Consider the following 20,394-nt stretch of genomic DNA (forward strand, 5'->3'; position numbering starts at 1 on the left):
CGTGCTTCAGTATTTTGAAAGCAGGGCCCTTTCACTTCCGGCTTCTTGTCGTTCGGCCCGTGAGCTTGACGCCGCCATGTTCCAGAGGAGGGTGAGTTGAGGGAAAGACGGAGCCACCCTGTCAATCATAATTAAGGAACCATGGGAGTAAACTGGTAGGGAAGCTCGGCGGAACCACTGTGTTTACGGTGAAGATTGTTTTAATTTGCGCCAAAAAACCCCGACAACTATGCACCGGTACACTGTGGGACATCTACATCTGATCTCGCCAACTGGGAATCGCTCCACTTTGACGGGAATTAGCATGAAGCGTTACATATAACAACAAAAAAAAACTTAGCGACTCTCAGTTGCCTGCGCCTGTTTTTTGCCCCCACAGCGTTCCAGTTTGAACAAAATACACAAGTCACCGTTGATATTTGTACAAAAGGCGGTGCCGCGGAGGTTTTTATTAACTCCATGCTCAGGATATACCCGCTTATTTGACTACAACTCGTGGAAAATCTGGTCTGTGCATTTCAGAGTCCTGCCTTGTCGGCGAGTCGACTTTCGAAGGAGGAGTGACGGTATTTATCGCTGTTACAGACACTACATTTAAACTTTTTTTTAATATATATTTATATTTCAACTTCGCCGTTTGAGCTTTCTGGTTTTTTGTCCTTTTTTCTGTAGGTACGAGAAGACACTCCCAAAAACAAAACGAAGCCAAAAACAAATCTCCGCTCAAACTCCAGGGAGAGCAAGAAAGGAGCAGATATGAGTGGGGGAGAGGTGGTGTGCTCAGGGTGGCTGAGAAAGTCTCCTCCTGAAAAAAAGTTGAGACGTTACGTAAGTGCACTTTATATCCTATTTGTTACACTGTAATAAAGTAACCTGTCAGACAAAATGTGCCAGCTTTACTCTGTGGACACTTTTCATGTGCACTGTTGGGCGCAGTGACGGACATGTGTAGGCCTCTGCTTGTGTGCATTTCAGCAATTAAGTTTTGCCCTTTCCTGAGCCTGTGATACTTCCCTGAGCTCAGTTTGCCTCTTAATCCTTTATAATAAGAGTGACTTGCCCATGAGTTAGCAGTTAGGAGGCTGTAGTTGTGCTTATTGGCACGTCCACAGGGCTCATTGCTGTTGTTTTGGGTCAAACCTGAGACCTCTTCAATGGCTGCTTCATGCCACCACACGTAAATCCGATCTCACAGCATTACCTCTGAGGATTTGATTTTCTTGCACCAAAACACAATACATTGATCATCCTGGGAAGCAATAGTGTGCAGTCACAGTCAGTACTCCCTGTGTCAAAGGTGGCAGATGGTCACGCCAAGGGTTAAATGATTTACAAAAACAGCTGCGGAGTACATCAAAGGATTTCCCCATTCCTGCACATTTAAAACAGTGTTTGTAAAGTTGTTAGATGTGCATAATGAAGCGTTGAGTAGTTGTTTGTCAGAGCTACTATATAGCTATTGATGCTTACAGCCCAACCACACTTTCAGGCTCACAGGCATCACAAGGACAAAAACCATTAATATTACACACTGGCAGTGAAATACCACTGTTTTGCATGTGATTCGCTCTGCTTATTTGTTGTGAATGGTTTATAGCCGACTACAGCACTGACGCATAAGCAAATAACTTCAGTCGCACACGTTAGCTGTCATGTCTTCATGCTTTCCTTGTGGATCCGTGGATATCTCCATTATTGATATTTGAATTACAAGACCCGCAATTTAAGAAGGAGGCATGTTCCCACAGAAACCACAGGTCCAATGAAGTGGGGTTTTTTTTCTTTCTGAGAGCAATACAACTAAAATCAAGACACAAAGACAGGATTTTTGCAGGGCTTTCTCACATTCAAAACAGCATCACAGCTGTTTGATGAGGAGGAAGTCAAAATCCAAGTCCAGTTGTGAACATTTTTTACATTCGTGGTAATCTCAAACAGCTTCACAACTCTGGCTAGAGATGACATCTTATTTACTATTCAAGAAACAATCAATCATTTTTCGTGTCAGGGATCACCCTGATGTACAGTATGCAGTGCAGAGAACTTAACGTTCCCACTTCCGGATGGTCTCCCTTCTGCATCACTTGACATAGTCTCTGAAACCAAGTGTTTCATTCAGAATTGTTCATTCTCAATAGAGTAAACAGCAGGCTGGTGGAGGACTTAATTGTTCTCAAGGGAATATGGCAACTAGCTGCTCCAGTTTCATAACTGCTTTCTGGACACAGTAGCAGAGAATAGCCAGGAGGCCATCTCACAGTATGTTACAAGGAGCTTGGGAAGTGTTCTGAAGCTGGTTTTATTAAGAAGATTTTGAGTGGTTTAAAGTTGATCATCAAACTACATTACTGTTTGTTCTTCTGGTGGCTTTTTATTACCTCTGCCAAGGAAGTTATCTTTGTGTCTGTTTGTCAGCAGGATTACACAAAAACTTCTGAATAAATTCCCATGAAACTTGGATGGAGGATGGGAATAATGCATACATCTTGATGTAAAAAAAATGAGGTGCATTTAGGTGGCTGGTATCAATGAGTGAGTACGGGATTTAAATGTTTAGTTTAATGTTCGATTCGATTTGATTGAATTGAAAGAGCTGTCGGGCCCTGGTTGGAGGTATGCGCTCTACTGACTGTCATTCTAGTTTTTGAGAATGTTTGGATTGTGAAGTAGCCACCCCAAGCCACTAAGTAACTCGATTAAAAGCACTTGTTTTCTTCTTTCTGAATAGATGACTTTTTCTCTGTTGACAACTATAGCTTTCTGATTCAGTAATGTTGTCAACACTTCTGTAAAAAAAAGTAGAGTTAAATTCAATGATTTTAGTTTAGTTTAGTTTATTTTGTGTATATTCAAATGTATTTTTTCCCTCATGAGTTGTTCAGCATTCAATGAAAACTAAGAATAATAACTAACACAAAAGTGGGTGGCTCCCTGTGAAAGGTCATTGTGTTTGGTCACATGAGGCTTTGTAATCCATAGAAGTGCTGACCATCCTTTTTTTTGGCGGATGACAAATTGGTTTACTGTTACCTATCTGGGAAGTTACCACCAGCTGTTTGAGTCGATGACCAAAAAAAAAATACAGAAGTTGATTCTTTTCTAAAATAGAAATCACGCAGCTGGTAATGAAGCATTGTGGCTTTAGGCTGGCACGGATAAGTGGAATAATTTTAGGGCTGAATCTAGGAAATGTTTTGGTTTCTGAACAATCGGCTGACTTATGTCATTTGATGAATCTTTTTTCTTAACAGATGTTAAGGAATGCTGTTAGATAACTACTTTTAACTTTACTTCCTTGGATTACACAACACAACACAACAAAGCTTACTTTTTAGCTACACTGCTAATGACACACCGCTCTTAGTATAGAAGTATGGTAGTATATGCTAGTGTTGGGGCAAGGGATTGTTTAGAAATGTACATGTCACTAGCAGAACCATGTCTGGGGGTCAATACTACTACAATGATACTTCTTTGTCTAGTCATTTAATCAAGCACTTGTACAGTTTGAAACAAAAATTACTGAGGTTGTATACGTGTGTGTGTGTTGCATTTGGTGGCAATCTTTTGATGGGGTCTGTTGGCAAAGTTAGGATGGCTAGTGACTAGCAGCCAGTCACTGTGGTGCAATCTTGTTGTTCTGTCAGATGTCTATCTTATTTAAACAGATAATCAAGAAAAGTCATGTAGTTACAAGAAATCAACAAACAAGAGGGGCACTCTATAGAACACGTTACAGTAGTGTGTAATCATGCCATCTTTTCCAGACTGAGCAACGGTAGATGTCTAGAAGCCGGGGCCCCTGCTTACCTGATTAACCACTTAGGGCAAAGTTTGCCCCTGAGGCTTTTCTGCTGATTGGAGCTCAAAGGTGAAGGCAGTTCAGCAGACCAACCTGTGTCTGAGCAGCCCTGACCATCATAGAAAATGTTGCCTCTCTGTTCATTACCAAGGAACTGAGTGTGACAAGGCAATTTAAAAAAATAACTGAAGTTTGGCCAGATGTTGACCAATCATGTAAGGTTTTAATGACTAAACAATAGGATCATGTCAAACTGCTGAGTCATTGATAGGTTGTGAATGAAACAACACATGGATGAACAGTTGTTTCAGGCTGTCTTTGATTTGAAACTTTACAGCTGACATATGACATTACACTGCAGCCAGTGTAAATAACCATTATGCATCAAAACAAGCAAGACTTTATCTTTGTGCAATTTTCTGAAAACGTACTAAAATGAATACTTACAGATTAGAAATAGTATCTGCATCTGTACTGTTGATACAAGCAGTTAAATTAGTGAAAATTCTGTTTGTGTATGTTTGAAGCCATAAATTGTTTTTTCTCTCCATATCCCTTCTGAGTGAGCATTTTTCTTTTGTAATGCGGCCTTAGTAGTGGATTAATTCATGTTGTAGTCTGAACACTTCCTGGCGGTTAATGTCTCATTCAGGGGCAGCATGAAGGTATCTAACCACAGTTGCTTTTGTAGGACTTTTCCCAGCCATAGTTTGTCATAACTGTATCCTCTGCGGTTTTTCATTTCATTGACACTGCATTTTCCATCTGGTTCTCCTTTTCCTCTTTCATTTTCTCTTACCTTTCAATCTGTGAATTTCTGTCGAGGTCCACTTGTAAAAACATTCTTAAAAGGTACAGTTTGGAGACCGGTATCTTCACAACATCTGCAGTGTGTGATCAGAGGGACCTAGGGAGATGGAGGGATGAAGTTGCAAGGTCATTTTCTGCACAACTTTGGTAGCAGTAGGGCTACAACTAATGATTATTTACATTATCGATTACACTGCTCATCATTTTCATACTTAATCGTTTAACTGTTTAGTTTATAAATGTCACAAATTGTGAAAAATGCTCAGTGCAGTTTTCAGGAGCCAAAAGTAATCTCATCAAATGGTTTCTTTTGTCTTTTCAACCGTCCAAAACCCCAAAACCCATTTACTATCATAAATAGCAAAGAAAAGCAGCAAGTCCTGACATATAAAAAGCCAGAACCAGCAAATGTTGGACATTTTTGTTTGAAACATGACTGAAATGCTTAATCGATTATCAAAATATTAAGCAATTACTTTTCTTTGTGTGAATATGAGTATGACTGTCTGTCTGTCTCAGCCCTGTGATAAACTGGTGACCTGTCCACCCCACCCTGTTGCACTCTGGGACAGGCTCCATACGTGTAGGGACAGGTGGGCCTGAGTTGCAGTAATGGATGGAATGTACTTTAACCGTGTCTCATCCTGAGTATCAAATAATACTGAATCAAACCATATAAACCAGTCATTGCAATTTTTTGGAGCCTGCGTTGGCTACGATCTATCTTCTCTTTTTCTCAATGTGTAATTTTCTTGTTAAAACTACAAATCTTCTAAACTCGTTAAGTAGAGAAAAGTTGTTTGAACAAGATTCATTGTTTTTGTGAACAATGAATAAGATACAACAAAACAAAATGATTTGATATCTAGTAATAATGGGAGAATATTCTATAATATCATGAAACATATCTTGTTATAATGTAAAAAGGATATTGTATAAAGAGAGTGGCAGTCATGGGGGCAGAAATATGTTGCCATATTTTAAAGGAACCCAATTTTGCTGATATCTTTGTTTAACAGTGTCTCTCACCTGCTTTCAAGAGCTTTAGCTTTTTTATTCTACAACAGTCATTCGTCATAGTGACATGCTTACGCTCTGCATTTACTCTTCATCTTAATTCATTACGATCTGTGCTACACAATGCGTATCTTTGAATGGTCAGTTTGTGTAAAACATAATCCGTTGATCATATAGTGCAGTTCACAGTTGTCAGGAAGTTGGCTTTAGAAGAATATTTTCAGTTTATCATCACTGTGGTAAATATGTAAAATAACAGTGATAATAATTTTTGATTTTATTGCGCAGCTCTAATTTGGCTTGGCATTTTCTCAGTTCTTTCCTCCCACTGCACATATGGATCATTATATTCTGTGTTGTCCATTGGCATGTACCCATTGGAAGCAGATAAAGATTTTGAAATACACTTAGTCCAGCCCTTAATAGGGCCTCAGTACTGGAGCACAAGGCTGTAGGGTAGACCGGAAGAAGGAAAATAATGAACCCTGAAGGTCCTCCTCTGATGGCTGTAAAGGGAGACCGAGGACATGCTCCATGCTGGTCTTGACTCCTCTCAGCTGGAGGGAATGCATTTACAGTACACACCACTATGACCATAAGCCATGACTTGTGTCTGTGGCTGACTGGAAACAACTGTCATTTGCAAAGAAAAGGGAAACGTATGCTATGAATGTGACAGCACAGTCAAACGGAAACAAAGGCATAGCTCTTTGATTAAGTAGAGGATTCATTAAATCTGCTTAGCAAGTGGAACAGAGAACAAACACTCACTTTCTGTTACCCCCTCCCCTCCCCACATGCTTGAAGAAACAAACAAACAAGCAACCCAAACGGGATGCAACAGAGGCGTACTTGTGCAGCATTAGCCTCTTAGGCTAACAAAGAAAAATTACTGGACCATGTCCTGAGCGCCACAACAGCACAGCTCTCCATTTGGAGTGAGCAGACTAGTGCTGATCTGCCACAGCTTGAAAATGGATTGCATGTGCCATTAATTATTTAATGTCCATTACAAACAAATAACCATTAAATATTTATATCTGTGCTACTACAATAGTTATCCTTACCGGCCCACTCTTGTCCCAGACACAGACTATTGTCACTGTGTCATACATAGTGGCATCAGTTGCGTCATGGCCAAATTAGTAACGAACATAGTTTCAAAGTAATGCCGAAAGACTCACAAACGTATAGCATACAAGCAATTTAGTTGATTCCATAATATTTTAAACTGTTTGATTCTCAAAGTGATAATTTTATCAGCAGAGCATTTGATTGATTGACGCTTTTTTTTCTCAGTTGATAAAATCTGTTATGAACTGCACTTGTGTTTAGTCCTTTGTTCCAAAACACAATAGAAGTGAACTTCATCTCCATTTACTTCTGGATAGTTATAGAGTGTAAAAGCCTGAAATTATGTCATTGCATTACAAAGAAAAACACAGCCACAAAAACAAAACAGCCAGTAAAAGCAAAGGCGTCTGAAAGTTGGCAGTGCATCATCTTTTTGACACATAGTAAACATCTCACCGCTCTTCTGCAGCTTTGCATAAAAGTGAGATTATATTAAAAATTGGAAATAAACATCCAACCTATCTCTATCTTATGCAGTTTTCTTTATCATATGTGCGTTATCCATCATAGCTTTATGTGACAGCAGTTTTCTAGTTAATAATAACATTAGTTGCATATATCACTCCAGTCACCCAGAGGGGCTGTTCAGTACGTATAAATCAACCAAACTGATCTATTTTGGATATCTCATTGTCTCTCTGTGAAAAGAATGCATATGCATGTTTCTGTTTTTGTACGTACACAATTTAAGTCGTGAATCTACAGTGAGTTTTATACATCTGGCCCATGGTGTCTTTGTTTCCCCGCTGTCTCTGTTGCCATGTGGTCACCAGTTAGCTGCTTAGCTGTTGTGCAGCATTTATAAGTAGCATCTGGCAGGATCTGGTTGTCTGCATCAGAACAATACAGACAGTTTGGAAGGCACAAATGTATATTTAACTAGCCTCGAGTCCGGTCCTCCAACTTTTGTCCGAACTTTAACTCACTTATGCGGTTCCTTTCGCAACAGCTTATGTCTTGTGTGTCATGTAAACTAGATACTTTCATGCATAATCTTCAATACAGATTCTTAAGCAATGGAATTGCTATTTATGCGAGCACACCACTCTTTTAAAGTTTCAAAATGAGGCTGAAATCTAAGATGTTTGCTTAGCTGCCATCGTGTTAGCTCTCTATCAAAAGCTTTACTATGCTGCAAACTTTGGTCTTTGTTTAACAGTCAAATTAACCCAAAGGTCTTAATGAAATTTAGTATGTTGTTTGTTTTCTGTGACTTTATTTTCAGCTGAAAGTTGATGCTGCAATCCATAAAGGGGACGAATTATTAAGAAATTTCTAAGAAATGTATGAATACCATTTAACCTGACCTTTATGTATGCTTTGATACTGTATAATACTAACCCTGTATGGATGTTCTGTTATGTATTTGCTTGAATTTACATAGGGCACTTGCAGTTTATCGTTATTGGATACTTGTGCATTAAAAAACTGTTAAGTGTCATACAGGTTTACGGGAGGTTGTGTGAGAAGTAGCAGGGACTCATTTCGAGGCTAATAAATTACATGGTATTGGATTGGCGCATAGACTTGTGCACTTGCCAATACAGATTTGAGCCTTTCAGTATTGGAAGAATTTCCCAATACCAATACATTGTAATGACCCAAGAAATTGTCCACAGGGTATTAATGTTCAACAAGCTGTGATTATAATATTGGTTGCAGTATTTTTGCATGTGACTGGTATTTTAGGATGAAGTCATTAAAAATTCAGGAGGTTAAAAAAAGTGTTTCTGTACAACAAAAGATGATAAAATAGTCATTGTGACCAAATTTGCATCAGGGTAGTGTCGGCGCTATGTGAAATTTATTCGTAATTCCCTCCCAACATGTTGTTGTATCATTCTTTAAACTCAACGTGTTGCCTTAGTGGAGCACTGAGATTGTCGGATTGAATTGGTAGGTCAAGGCTGACACAGAGCATTTTGTAAACAGATGTGTCTCTTTTTGCCTGGTGCAGCTGTTTACTGTCCTATGTGCCAAGTCCACCAGCAGGAGCACGGAGTGACTATAGAGCATTGGTTCTCATTCAGACTTGGTTTGCCTGTCTGAAACTTAGGGAAAGGATTGTGAACTGTTTTCTGTTAGAATATGAGTATGCTGTGTTGTAAAATGATCCTTTTGTGCTATTTGTCACTGTGCCAAGTCGAACAGTTTCAAGTGCAGCTATTATTAAATGCAGATGACAGAAACTTCTCTACTATTTGCCAAGGCTAATTTTACACGTCATCATTTGTTGTTCCAGTTTCTTACGTTTGATCAGGATGATTCTCTCATACACTGATGTGACATAGATTTAAATTTAAAGACAAAAGTCTCACATACTTGCTCTGCATTGTTTCTCATGTAAACTGTTAACTGTTCAGCTAATGACGCCAGCCAGTAAAAATAGTATGTGTCATAAGGCAGCTTTCTATTTTCAGAATGTAGTTGTAGTCTGTTTTGGACATAGAACAGGACTCGTAGGAGAACACAGATGGCCAAAGATGGTCTACACTAACCAGACAAAAAGGCTGTGGGGTCTTTGTTCCCATCAGATTGGTGTGTGTGTCATTTGAGGAAAAATGGACAAACAGAACTTGGGCCAAATTTATGATAATGTGCATTCCCTGAATTCCTGCAAAGCAGGGGAAAACGCTTCCAGACTAATGGTGTAGGACTATAAAAATGTATGCAGTGACATCTAGGCTGGGATATACCACAATGGCAATCAATAACTTTGTCATCATTGTTGAGGAGAATGAAGAGTAAGCAAACGGGATGAGAAAGGCTGGAGTGCTTCTCAAAGCAACACCATTAGGCAGCCTCCAGTGAGAGCAGCTCTCTGTTCTCTCCCTCTTTCTTTCCGTTCCCAGTGCTTCTTGGCAGCCACAGACAGCAGGAATGTGAGGTTGCTCTGTGCTCCTCTTTGCTGGAGTGTTGGGGTGTGAGCGCCTGGTCCTGGGCTGCTGCTGCTGGCCGTCCAGCTTCGGCTAGGATGGGCTGGACTGCACTGCACTGCAATGCAACGCACTGGCCGATTGTTGTTTCTGCAGCACCGGGAGGGAAGAAGAGCCGCTCCCTGGCGCCCCAGCAAGGCATGGCCGCCCCTTCCTGTGTGAGGCGCTGATGGCTACCAGATGGCGGGTGAAGAGAGAGGAGGAGGGGTCCTATATTCTCTCCCTCCATTCCTCTATCTATCCTTTCCGCCTTTTATATTGTTATTTTTATGCGTTTACCCCCTACTCTTACAAAATCTTTTTTTTTAAGTACCATGTCTTTATCAGCTTCAACAGTTAAAGCCCTCTGAATGAAGGAGGATGAAAGTGATGGTAAACCTGATTTTGCAGGCAATATACCATGCTGTGTTTCTCTAGGTGTTAAGTACCCTGACACATAAGATGTCATTATGACTCACTTGAGATCAGTGACTCACTGAAGAATTTTATACTTTGAAAGCCATCATCATGAAGCATACTCTATTTAAAAGTCCATAAGTAACATTTAACATTAAGCTTTATCATCACTGTAGCACTGCTGCAATGACAATAGAAGTTCACACACACCTGTTAAGCAGGAGCTGAGGTGTATATGTGGTGCTTGATGGGATTCAGCAAGAACTCAGGAGGAAAACTAATCTGGATGACCACTTGAGTCACGCTGACGGCCTGTTCCTCACCAACAGGAGGCCCTCTAAACTCATTGTACATAGAGACCACGATTACTCTTAAGCTGAGTCTCCAGGGTATGTACGTGGTCACAGATGACTTCACACACCTGCTTGATGAAATTAGCTCTCACAGCCTTGTTTGGAGGTTGACCTGTACGTCCCTTTATGCAGCCTCTGCAGCATGCTGATATTAAATGTTTTCTTTTGGCCGTGCTGCATTTAATCGTCTTATTAAAATAAGACTTTGGCTTAGGGATGATAAAAAGCAGTTCCTCGATTGATCATGATTAGAAATATAGCTTTTCTAACGAAGCAGGGTTACTGTGTAAGCTTGATAGGGAGACCTATTTATGTCTTCATGTTGCAGGGTTTTGAGGTTTTCCAAAACCCTACAATCTGATTATATTCTCAATTAATGCATTCATGGTTTGGTCTATAAAATTGCAGTTTCCCAGGGTCCAGACTCCAAGGCGACATCTTTAGCCATCTTATTTTGTCTCACCAGCAGTTCAAAACCAAAAGAATTTCAGTTTATCATCACAGTTAAGAAAACGAGGGAATATTCACATTTTCAACCAGAACGCTGTTGCTGTAGCCATTAAATTTTTTAAATTTTTGCTTAAAAATTACATGAGCATTCAATTGATTATCAAAGTAGCTGGCAATCCTGTTGATTGACTGCTTGATTAATTAAACTCTGCTAATAATTCAGCTCTAAAATTTGATTTTGATGTTGTGTAGTGTTATCTTATGTATTCAAAGCCTTGTCAATCAATCTGAAAGTGATAGCTAGTTGTAATTCCGTGTTTTGAATGTTGTTTGTGGTGCTTCCCTTCTTATTAACACGTGTAAAGCCCAATTGGATTCTGAAGAATTTTAAGTCAGCAGTGACACTAGACATCACAAGTTACTTGATGTTGTCAGTGTAACCTTGCCTCAGGGCTTGAAGTCATGGACTGAAAAAAATATCGGCTAATGTGATGTTAATGATTAAGTCTGACAAAGGGAAACTATTGCGGCTAGACGTCTTGTGACCCAGATCCTAAAAAACTTCCTCTTTATGGGGTAGTCCACTTTTTAGATGGGAAATTTCTACAAATGTGAAATTCAGCACTAAAAAGTCAGCTGTGTCAAAACTACTAGATGTGGGCCTAAGAGTGGAATAATAGCCAGATGCAGAGTACCAAATGATTCACAGAAGGCTGTACAAATGACTGTTATTATAAAAAGGGACATAATCCAGAGAACTTTTGTTGTATTCCTCTGCTTAATCCTAGCCCTTGGAGAAATTTAAGTGCTTGAAAATGTTGAATGATTAGAGTGATCAGGTTTGAGAGCAGCTTTTGAAGTCAGAAAAATGTGCGACTCTATCTGTTCACATTTAGGTCTAAAGGTTCACCTGTCATTTCCCAAACACACACTCACACACACACACACACACACACACACACACACTGAGATGCAGCTGGCACTTTAGTTATGTGGTGCTGTGTGATCTGACCCCAGCCGCTGTGTCTGCAGCACCTTAATATAGCCCACTGCTGTCATGGGAGTTTTTGCCCCTCTTCTCTTGCTCTGTGCTGTATGTGCACCAATATGTATGCATGTTTGTGCCGGCCTAAGGACAGGCTGAGTTAGACAGAGGGGTGTTGGGGTGTCAGCCTTGAGACTAGATGCGAAATATTGCTACTGACCTGTGTAATTTCCCAAGTTGCTGTGACTCAGACAGGCACTCAATAAAATAGATGCTGTCTGTATCTAATCGCCATTAATTTGTCTTTTTATTTTGTTTCCAAACATCGCTTTCTTAAGAAAATCAAAAAATCAGTTTGTTTGTTTTAGGCTAAGAATCCTCAGAAGGTACAGAAATGGACAGAGAAAGATGGATGGCTCTTTGCTATTCACCACTGGTCCTGTTGTGGCCACCGTCCCTGATTGCATTAGAGTTACTATGGTGCTGCCTGATATCTTTGGCCTGGCCTCAAGCCAGAGGACGCAGTAAAACGTGCACACATGTACACGCGCACACACAGAGATGCAGCAAAGACCCCTGCTCTCAGTGAGCGTTCGTTTCCAGCCTGATTGGGAGCTGAGAGTCTGGAGGACCTCCTCCACTTGTCCACCTACTTTCTTGCTATTTCTCTGAACTTTCCCCTGGCACACTGCTCTTCTTTTTACACTTATTGCGGGTGTGTCTTGGAAACCTGTGGAATAACATTTTTGTCTCTGCTCTAAGACCATGGCATTGGGATAACCAACAACTAACTGTTTGAAATCCAAGCAGAGCTCCAGGTTGGTGATGTGTGTTACTTGCCTTTTAATTATTTGTAATTATTATAAGAAAGCAGATAAAAAAAATTAAGAATACATGCAACAACCAGTCATGTTTGTTAATGCAAGAGAAAATATAATTGGCAAAATTCATAATTATAGAAAATGTTACGGCCTATTAATAATGAAAATGATGAAGGGGGTTTCCGCCACAAGCCTTTTATGATAAGCAGGTTTAGTTACAGGTGTTCAGTGTAACGGACACATTTGCAGTTTAGCTGAGATTTAGGGGGTATTTTGCTTCAGGAGTAATTGCTTCCTCAACATCTGTGTTACATATACTAATAAGTACAAGTTGCACTAGCTGTTCCACAGTGGTGTTGAAATAGGAAAATCAGCTTTTATATGAACTCTTTTAAGTCTCAGAGACATATTTTGCACGTGCTGTGGTATGTGTTATAATCTTAATATATGTCACAGGCTGTTCTACTGTGACATGTTTTTTTTTTTCCCTGAACTATTATGTACACATTTGGCTGGACTGCACTGTTTGACTGTGCACAGGCCAAAAGGCGCTGAAAGGAGAATTGTTTCAGCCCCTCTCGTCAGTGGTCAAGGAACAGCGCGATCATGTGAACCAAGTCTGCCATGCCAAAGGAATGTGTTGAATTCTAACGATGCGGCTTTGACAAGTGCATGTGACTCTGTGTGAGAGCTTAGATTGGCGAGGGCAGGAGAAGCAGAGGCAGATAGGATGAAAACGGGAGAGCAGAGGGAGGGAGAGCAGGTAATCAAAAGGAAGAATGCAGTGGATAAAAATGTCAAGGTTGTGGAGGAGCAGAGCATGCAACATTTTGACCTCCTGTGTATCCGGGAAAAAAGTATTAAAACTTAAAGACCAAACAACAAGGAGATACCGGGAGAATGTGATAAAGTTGTGTTTTGGGGACTAACACATCCTGAAGTCAGATGAGCTGGTCTTTATCTCCAGTGCAGCTTTGGTTCTCATGGCTGTGAGTGGGCTGCCATCTGCACTCACAAACCGTCCTCAGAGTATGCAGATTGAATAGGGCACTGTATGAACAAGGGTAATTAAGTACATTGAGTCTGGGAATCATTTTCAGCAAAGATTCCCATTGGTTATATAAAGGAGCCATAGTAATTGTTGTGTGTAAGGGAGGGAGTAACACTGAGTTTCTGTCAGTATGTTTCTTTACTAGAGGAGCAGTAAAACAGAGACAGTCAGATACTTGTTCCCTCCACAAGCAGCTGGTGTCTTCTGATCAAAAGATCAATCATTACAGGTTATTTTGTCATCATGCACAAGTGTGACAGGAAATTTTATTTGATCTTCCTGTGAAGTGACAAGAAAACAGTTTGTTGAAAAGCTGAGAAAGAAAGAAATGTGTTTTTTTTAATTTCTTTTTACTTTCATCGAACTGGACTGGAGGGGACATGCACAATTCACCTATTGGAAGCACAAAACTCATTTCTCCATGCCCTGAGCTTAATGTTGTTTCCTACTCTGTAGGGTAATAGATAATGATTGGTGACCTGGATTTTGCCCTTGCCACCTCAAGCCAATGTAAATGAATTTACACTGTGCTGGAGAAGCAATAACTGAACTACAAGAAAGTAAGAACGATACCTAAGTAATAGAGCAAATGTTGACTGGCCATGACTGGTGCTTAGGAACCAATGACGTTTGTCATCAAGAGGCCTTATTTCACCCGGATTTGTGTTGTTTTGCTGTATATTTACAATAACTAGCAGGGCTTATGCCACTAATCATCAGCTTTAAAGCCCAGTCAGAATTAGTATACGTCATGTTCAGACCTTGTTTAGAACAAACGGGACCATTTGGAAACAAACGTCATTCTGTGTGAAGGGGGTTAAATGAACCCATGATACTTTGTTCAGGAGAAAAAAGTGAATTATGTAACTGCTACTCTAAGATAATGTGGACTTCTTTTGCATTATTGAACCCTTGAGTTAATGTGAATATCGTAACCCAAGGTTCACATAGCACTCTTATTTTGCCCCCAAGTAAAAAAAAAATCAACACATTTTTCCTCTTACCTGTATTGCTATTTATCCATCTCGAATGTAAGTTGAATTGAATGTTAGTGAATGTGAGTTGCCAGCTTTTGGAGATACCGGCCAGAGAGACGTCTGCCTTCTTTCCAATATTTGAAAAGAAAAACAATGTGTCTTTCCTGAAATCATGACCCAGTTACTCAAGTTAATCCACAGGCCTTGTTGTGAGCAGTTTCTTATAAGAATTAATTTCTTTCTACCTAATTACACCCACCAAGCATTTTCGCTCATGGAAGCTAGCTAACTACGCTAGCTCCAGTTACAGCTCATCTGAGGACAATGCCATTGATGCATGCCTCCTTCTACGGATGCTACAGTTGGCAGTAGAAAGAAAAACAGTTCCTACATGAAAGTGCTTACAACAGTGTCTGTGGACTATCTAGTGTAACTGGGTCATGACTTCTGGAAAGAGACATTGCTGTTGAGTTTTGAAAATGTATTTTTTTGGCGTTGTGAGCTACACAAGCCGAGTGCTATCTTATTCCATTATATTGGAGAGAAGGCAGACATATCTGCAGCTGACAGTTGTCAGCAACCTGCACTTTTTACCACCATTGCGGTCTCTGTGCTGTGTCTTTCTCAATTTAACCAGCTTTGTTTGAATGATGTGTACAAATTTTACAGCTTCTTTAATTTGTTAATCATGGTGGGTTGCTCAACGTTTACTATTCGATTCTGACTATATTCAAATAAAACTGATGCTTTAGCAGATTACACAATAAAGGAATAATGATTTCAAGCAGTCATAGCAGGTCTGCTGTTTCCAGCTTTTTGGCAGATTCAGTATAGTTTATGGATCAGGGGCATGCATCCTGTTTTCTCCCTGTAACTTGTTGATATGAGTCCTCCAAATGTCCACTTTATGCAGCATAATTATGTTATTTATTCAGAAAAAAATGACCATATATACTGTGAGTGGCTCAGAGAGGAAACTGACCACTTGTATGTTTTGAGCCATGTCCCTCTTATATTTTCTCAGCTAGTAGCAAGAAAAAGACTGCAGTGTCGCAGGAGCAAAGTATTAGATTTTTACTATTTCATTAAACGTCACCAACAAAAAATGTATCTTGGACTCCAGTTTGTGTGTCATTGGTGTTGGATGTAACAGCAGAGGGGTGTTGTGGTCAGGGCTTTTTGGGAGGATTGGACAATGTGGTTGGTTAAAGTAGATGAATCCTTGAAAGCAGATATTGGGTAAATATCATGTTAACAGTGAGTCAAGACCTGCCTTTTGGCCTCTCTGCCTCTCTCTTGGATGGTTGTAAAACTTGTAAAATGCACAAATGTATACATTTTTTATTAGGCATTACATAGTTGGTTGAATAACACAATCGTTCATGGACTAAAAAGGTTAGGAAATGAAAACTTTTGAGAGAAGCTGTGTGTGCTAGAGATGGTGACTGCAGGTGAGTTGAGTACGAATGAATGCAAGCTGTTAGAACAAATCTCCAGGCATGCGAGCACACACCCACAGAAGCGAGCCCACAGCTAAAGAGAGAGGAAAACATTTAAACAATAAATTGCTGACATTGTTTTGGGACCGTTTGCGCAACGGTTGAGTTGGAAAAATATTTAGCATTGTTGTCTTTGCTGCCTGTATTGGTGGCTTAAAATGAATGTGCACAAGGGATTCCACACATTCTTCCCTAAATGTGAATCACTGTGCGGGATCGCTTGAACACGCATGCAGCACACAAACTATGAGGTATGCGTTCACACCACGCACATTCCCTTTCAGCTGAAAGTGAAGCAGTATCATCTGAATGTGACAACAGAGAGTGGAGGTGTGTACCAGTTTCAGGCCACTGGCTGAAAAAGGAGGCGTGTCTTTAACTTAGCAAGCCTCGGCATGCTCACAGCTCAGCTCGTAGAACAGGACTACAGATGTGGTTAATAAGCATGTTATGCATTTCTCATCTAAGAAGGACAGCTCATCAAAATATCATTTGCAGAAGCACCTTAATTCACGACAGCATTCACTAATTCTTTGTCCTTTGATTTAATAATCTGATTTGTACTTCTTTGTTTTGCTGCGCTTCTTTTTTGAACGCTGGCAACACAGAAGTGCATATCAGAGTCCATTTCCTTATCTCTGTGTACGGCATCTCAAGCCATTTCCTAGTGGACCGACTCTAGCAAGAGAGGGGCTAATTAGATCATGTCTAAGGCAACCTCTCACTGGCCACTAAATGTGATTTGGAATAATTTTCATTGGGCTGATTGGATTAGACTGCTGCTGCTCACTGCACGGATAAGGATTTGGTGAGATGCGCACACAGACTGGACTAACACAGTATTAACAAGGTACCTATTATCCAGCCTTTTTAATCTTATTGAATTGTAATCAATCAAAAGCCTTTCGAAATTTACAAAGTAAACTTTGTGTTGCTTCATTGGTTTATACAGCATCAGAAGAAATTAACAAACAAGCCAAACACTCACACATAAAAGCACATAGGCCCACATACTCACCCACAGATGCTTTTCAGGCCTGATTATGGAGAAGTCATCCATCTCACCAGGCAGTGGTCCCCCTACAGGAAGCAGTGGGACCGTCATGAGTCTGCCGCTCAACCCACAACCTGCTGTAGTGTGAAACCTGCTACTGCGCTCAGAGCTGCGAGTCTGTGCCACTGCAGGCTCCCAGTGAAGCAATACATGTAAAAATAAGTCCACAATAATAACCTATAATATTATAGATGGACCTTTTTGGTCTGACTTGAGCATGTGCAGGAGTGAATCAAAAGCCATGCTTGGTATTCAAAGTGGGATGGTGCACTTTTTGGCATGTGGGCACAGCGTGTTGAATAGTGGCTGATATTTTTGGTCCTGCCCACCTATCTTGGGCCGACGTATTGTAGGTGGACTGTAGTGTAGAAGCGATGTGCAATGGAGGTTGGGGTGGGCAGTTGTTGCCAGGGGAGGTGGTGTGTTATTTTCAGTCCATTGTGTCTACTTCCTGTGGGTCAGGGGTTATTGGAGCAGGGTGTTGCAGACTTTATGGAGTAAAGAGGAGGGGAGGGAAGTCAGCAGGGTAGGCAGGAAAGTGGCCAGACTCAGTCGACAACAGTGGCTGGTCAGCAGCTTGCTTACCTCGCTTCTCTTGCCATGTTTCTCGTGTTTACCCGCGCAAAGCTTGGACCCTTCAGAACCAGGTAAAGAGACATGAATCAGATTTTAACAAGCAGTGAGATTGTCATTTAGCATTTTGTTTTGATCATTTGGATGCTGTTGTTGTTGGCTTTTTACAAATATTGTTAGCTTGTTGCTCTCAGCAGAAGGCTCGAGTCTAACTTAAACTGTCAAAAGGATATTCTCCAACGTCATTATGGAGATGTTTATTTGGGGCGATAGGAAATAAAAAATATGGAAAACAGGAAGCGAATGGAAGTTTGAAAACTCTTGCATAACCTGAACAAGTATTGTGTGGGGCATTGGGTTATCATGACCGTTGCTAGCTGCACTTTATTTCACGGTTATAATACTGTGCAGCTGGTGCGTGATCCATGCCTTGTTGCTCCACAGTGCACTTGTTTGTAGTTATAAATTGGCATGCTTGTTATTATCTTGCTCCTGTTGATTATTTTTAAACTGGATAGTAGCTGCAAACAAGGACGTGTGTAGGTGGTTCTGGTGGAGCTAGAGTAATACTGCTGCATGTATATATACAGCATATATGCAGTAGGTTGCTTAATTTCATTTTAATCCAAAATAGAGCACTCTCGCTCGCTTGAAATCAAAACCACTTCCTCCAGCACAAGTCAAACATTTTGCAGAAAACATTCTGTTTAATGTGAGCAAATCATCAACTTTGGTTTTCACAGTGCAGATGTGATTTCCTTTCTGCGTTGTCCATTCAAAGTGTAGTTGGTAACAGTATTTCAGCCTATCATGTGCTAAATTCACTTCAGCGAGTTCTGAGTGTTTCAAAGAAAGACGGGCAGTCACTGTTAAGTTCCCCCGTCAGAAGGTCCTGAATCCAGTCCCCAGTTTTCTGGACAACTTATGAGACATTAGCGGTTGCAGCAAATGTTAATATAGAAGAGGTTCTAAAGTTAGCTCCCGACCGACCCCCAAACACAACCACAGTGACAAAAGGAGGCAAAACAGGAAATCTTTTTGCCCAGAGTGTGTGTTGGGACCAGATGACCAGGAAGATAAAAAGCGCTAACAAAGTGGAAACTTCCACTAAGGGATGTTATTTTGCCTTGTGTGTGTTTTTTCTCTCCTTTTCTGTGTTTCACAAAGCCCCATGTTTCCTGGAAAACACAGTAAGAGGTAGTTGGTTTAGTTTTGATGAAAAAGCTAATACTGAGAGTGCTGAACAGTTTCCTACATTATACGTAACGACTTACGCTTCTGTGCTCCCTCACTGATACATGATGTGAGGTTGTGTTAATGTTTAATCCCGCTCCCTGTGAGTTAATGCTTTACCCTGGGAGCATGGTGTTAGTCTCAACCTAACCTGTCTGAAAGCTGTGTTGTGAGGCCAGGGGTTAGCGAAAATGTGGTTGGTGGAAAATTGATTGAATCATCCCTGTTTGCTGAAAATAAACAGGACCCACCACACGCAGCCACCGTACAGAACTACTGCTCAGTCCTTAACTTACTTGTGCACTCGTCTGCTACGTCTTCTCCACCTTCACCCTCTCACTCACTCTCTCTTGGTCTATCCCTCCCTCTGTCTGCGGATACTCTAATGAATGATATGGAATGATTACTTGACTGAGAGTTCCTGTCCCCGCCCTACGAGAAAGAGTTAGTAGAGCAACTACAGCAATTCAGCAATAACACAGTTGCCTTTCCAAGACATTGGAGTAAAAGTACCACAGTCCTCGGCTTTAAACAATTGATGAGAAAAGTTCTCCAACAAAGGCTTCTACAATATACTACCTGCCGTTGGAAAACCTTGGTAAGCATCACTATTTCTCTCTTTTTCTGTTAAGTTTTGATCAGTTTTTTGTGGGAAAAGCCAAAGTTTGTTAAACCATGCTTAATTATTCCAGAAAGTGCATCTCTGTCTTAGACCTAATGACAGGGTGGTTGTTGTCTCTGATCTCAGCCAGAATATTTTGTTTTTGATGTAAAATAGTTTGAAGAATCATGACATTGTCATGTTATTAGGTCACCTGCGAAAGCCCATAAATTAAAAACACCTGCTTACCATTCAGACGGTCTTTCATGAGAATGTTGGTCTTTGTGTGCGCTGTTTGCAAAGATAGCAGTATGACTACCAAGGTCTGTGTTCTTTGGACAGTTACCGTAGATTGTTAGGGCTGGGGTCAGATGGCGCCTGGCTGGGTGAGAATTTCACAGCTGCACATGAAAGAGGAGCGACTGTGGGATGGTAGATTGAGGGAGAGAGGAGAGATTGTTTTGATGATGAAGGGAGGGAACCGGCTTGTTTTGATCGTAGGTGCTCCTTATGGATCGATACACTGCTGATGAGCATGCATATAGGATGTGAGCATGCTGATGTATCTTAAACTCTCAGGGGAGCTCTTTCTGTAGATGCTGCCCCTGAAAGTTGGTGTTGCAAGTTGCTTCACTCGCTGCCTTTGAAATATTTGGTAGTAAGAGAACTGGGCATATTCTGGGATATTTTTAGCACACACAA

The 20,394-nt window shown here is 40.7% G+C and overlaps 1 protein-coding gene across 8 annotated transcripts in view; it reads left to right on the plus strand.

The window, feature by feature from the left end:
- Nucleotides 1–61: 61 nt before the first annotated feature.
- gab1 (GRB2-associated binding protein 1) overlaps nt 62–20,394 on the plus strand; it is a 52,948-nt gene continuing 32,615 nt past the window's right edge. For 5 of the 8 annotated variants that reach the window (XM_084344223.1, XM_084344227.1, XM_084344229.1 and 2 more), the window contains exons 1-2: nt 102–566; nt 673–828. In XM_084344223.1, coding sequence (XP_084200349.1) covers nt 757–828 — 72 coding nt within the window. In that variant the 5' untranslated portion in view covers nt 102–566; nt 673–756. The other 3 variants (XM_084344225.1, XM_084344226.1, XM_084344231.1) reach the window with 3 other exon arrangements.

Source organism: Pagrus pagrus (genome assembly GCF_965226575.1).
Source record: "Pagrus pagrus genome assembly, chromosome: 2".
Lineage (NCBI taxonomy): Eukaryota > Metazoa > Chordata > Actinopteri > Spariformes > Sparidae > Pagrus > Pagrus pagrus.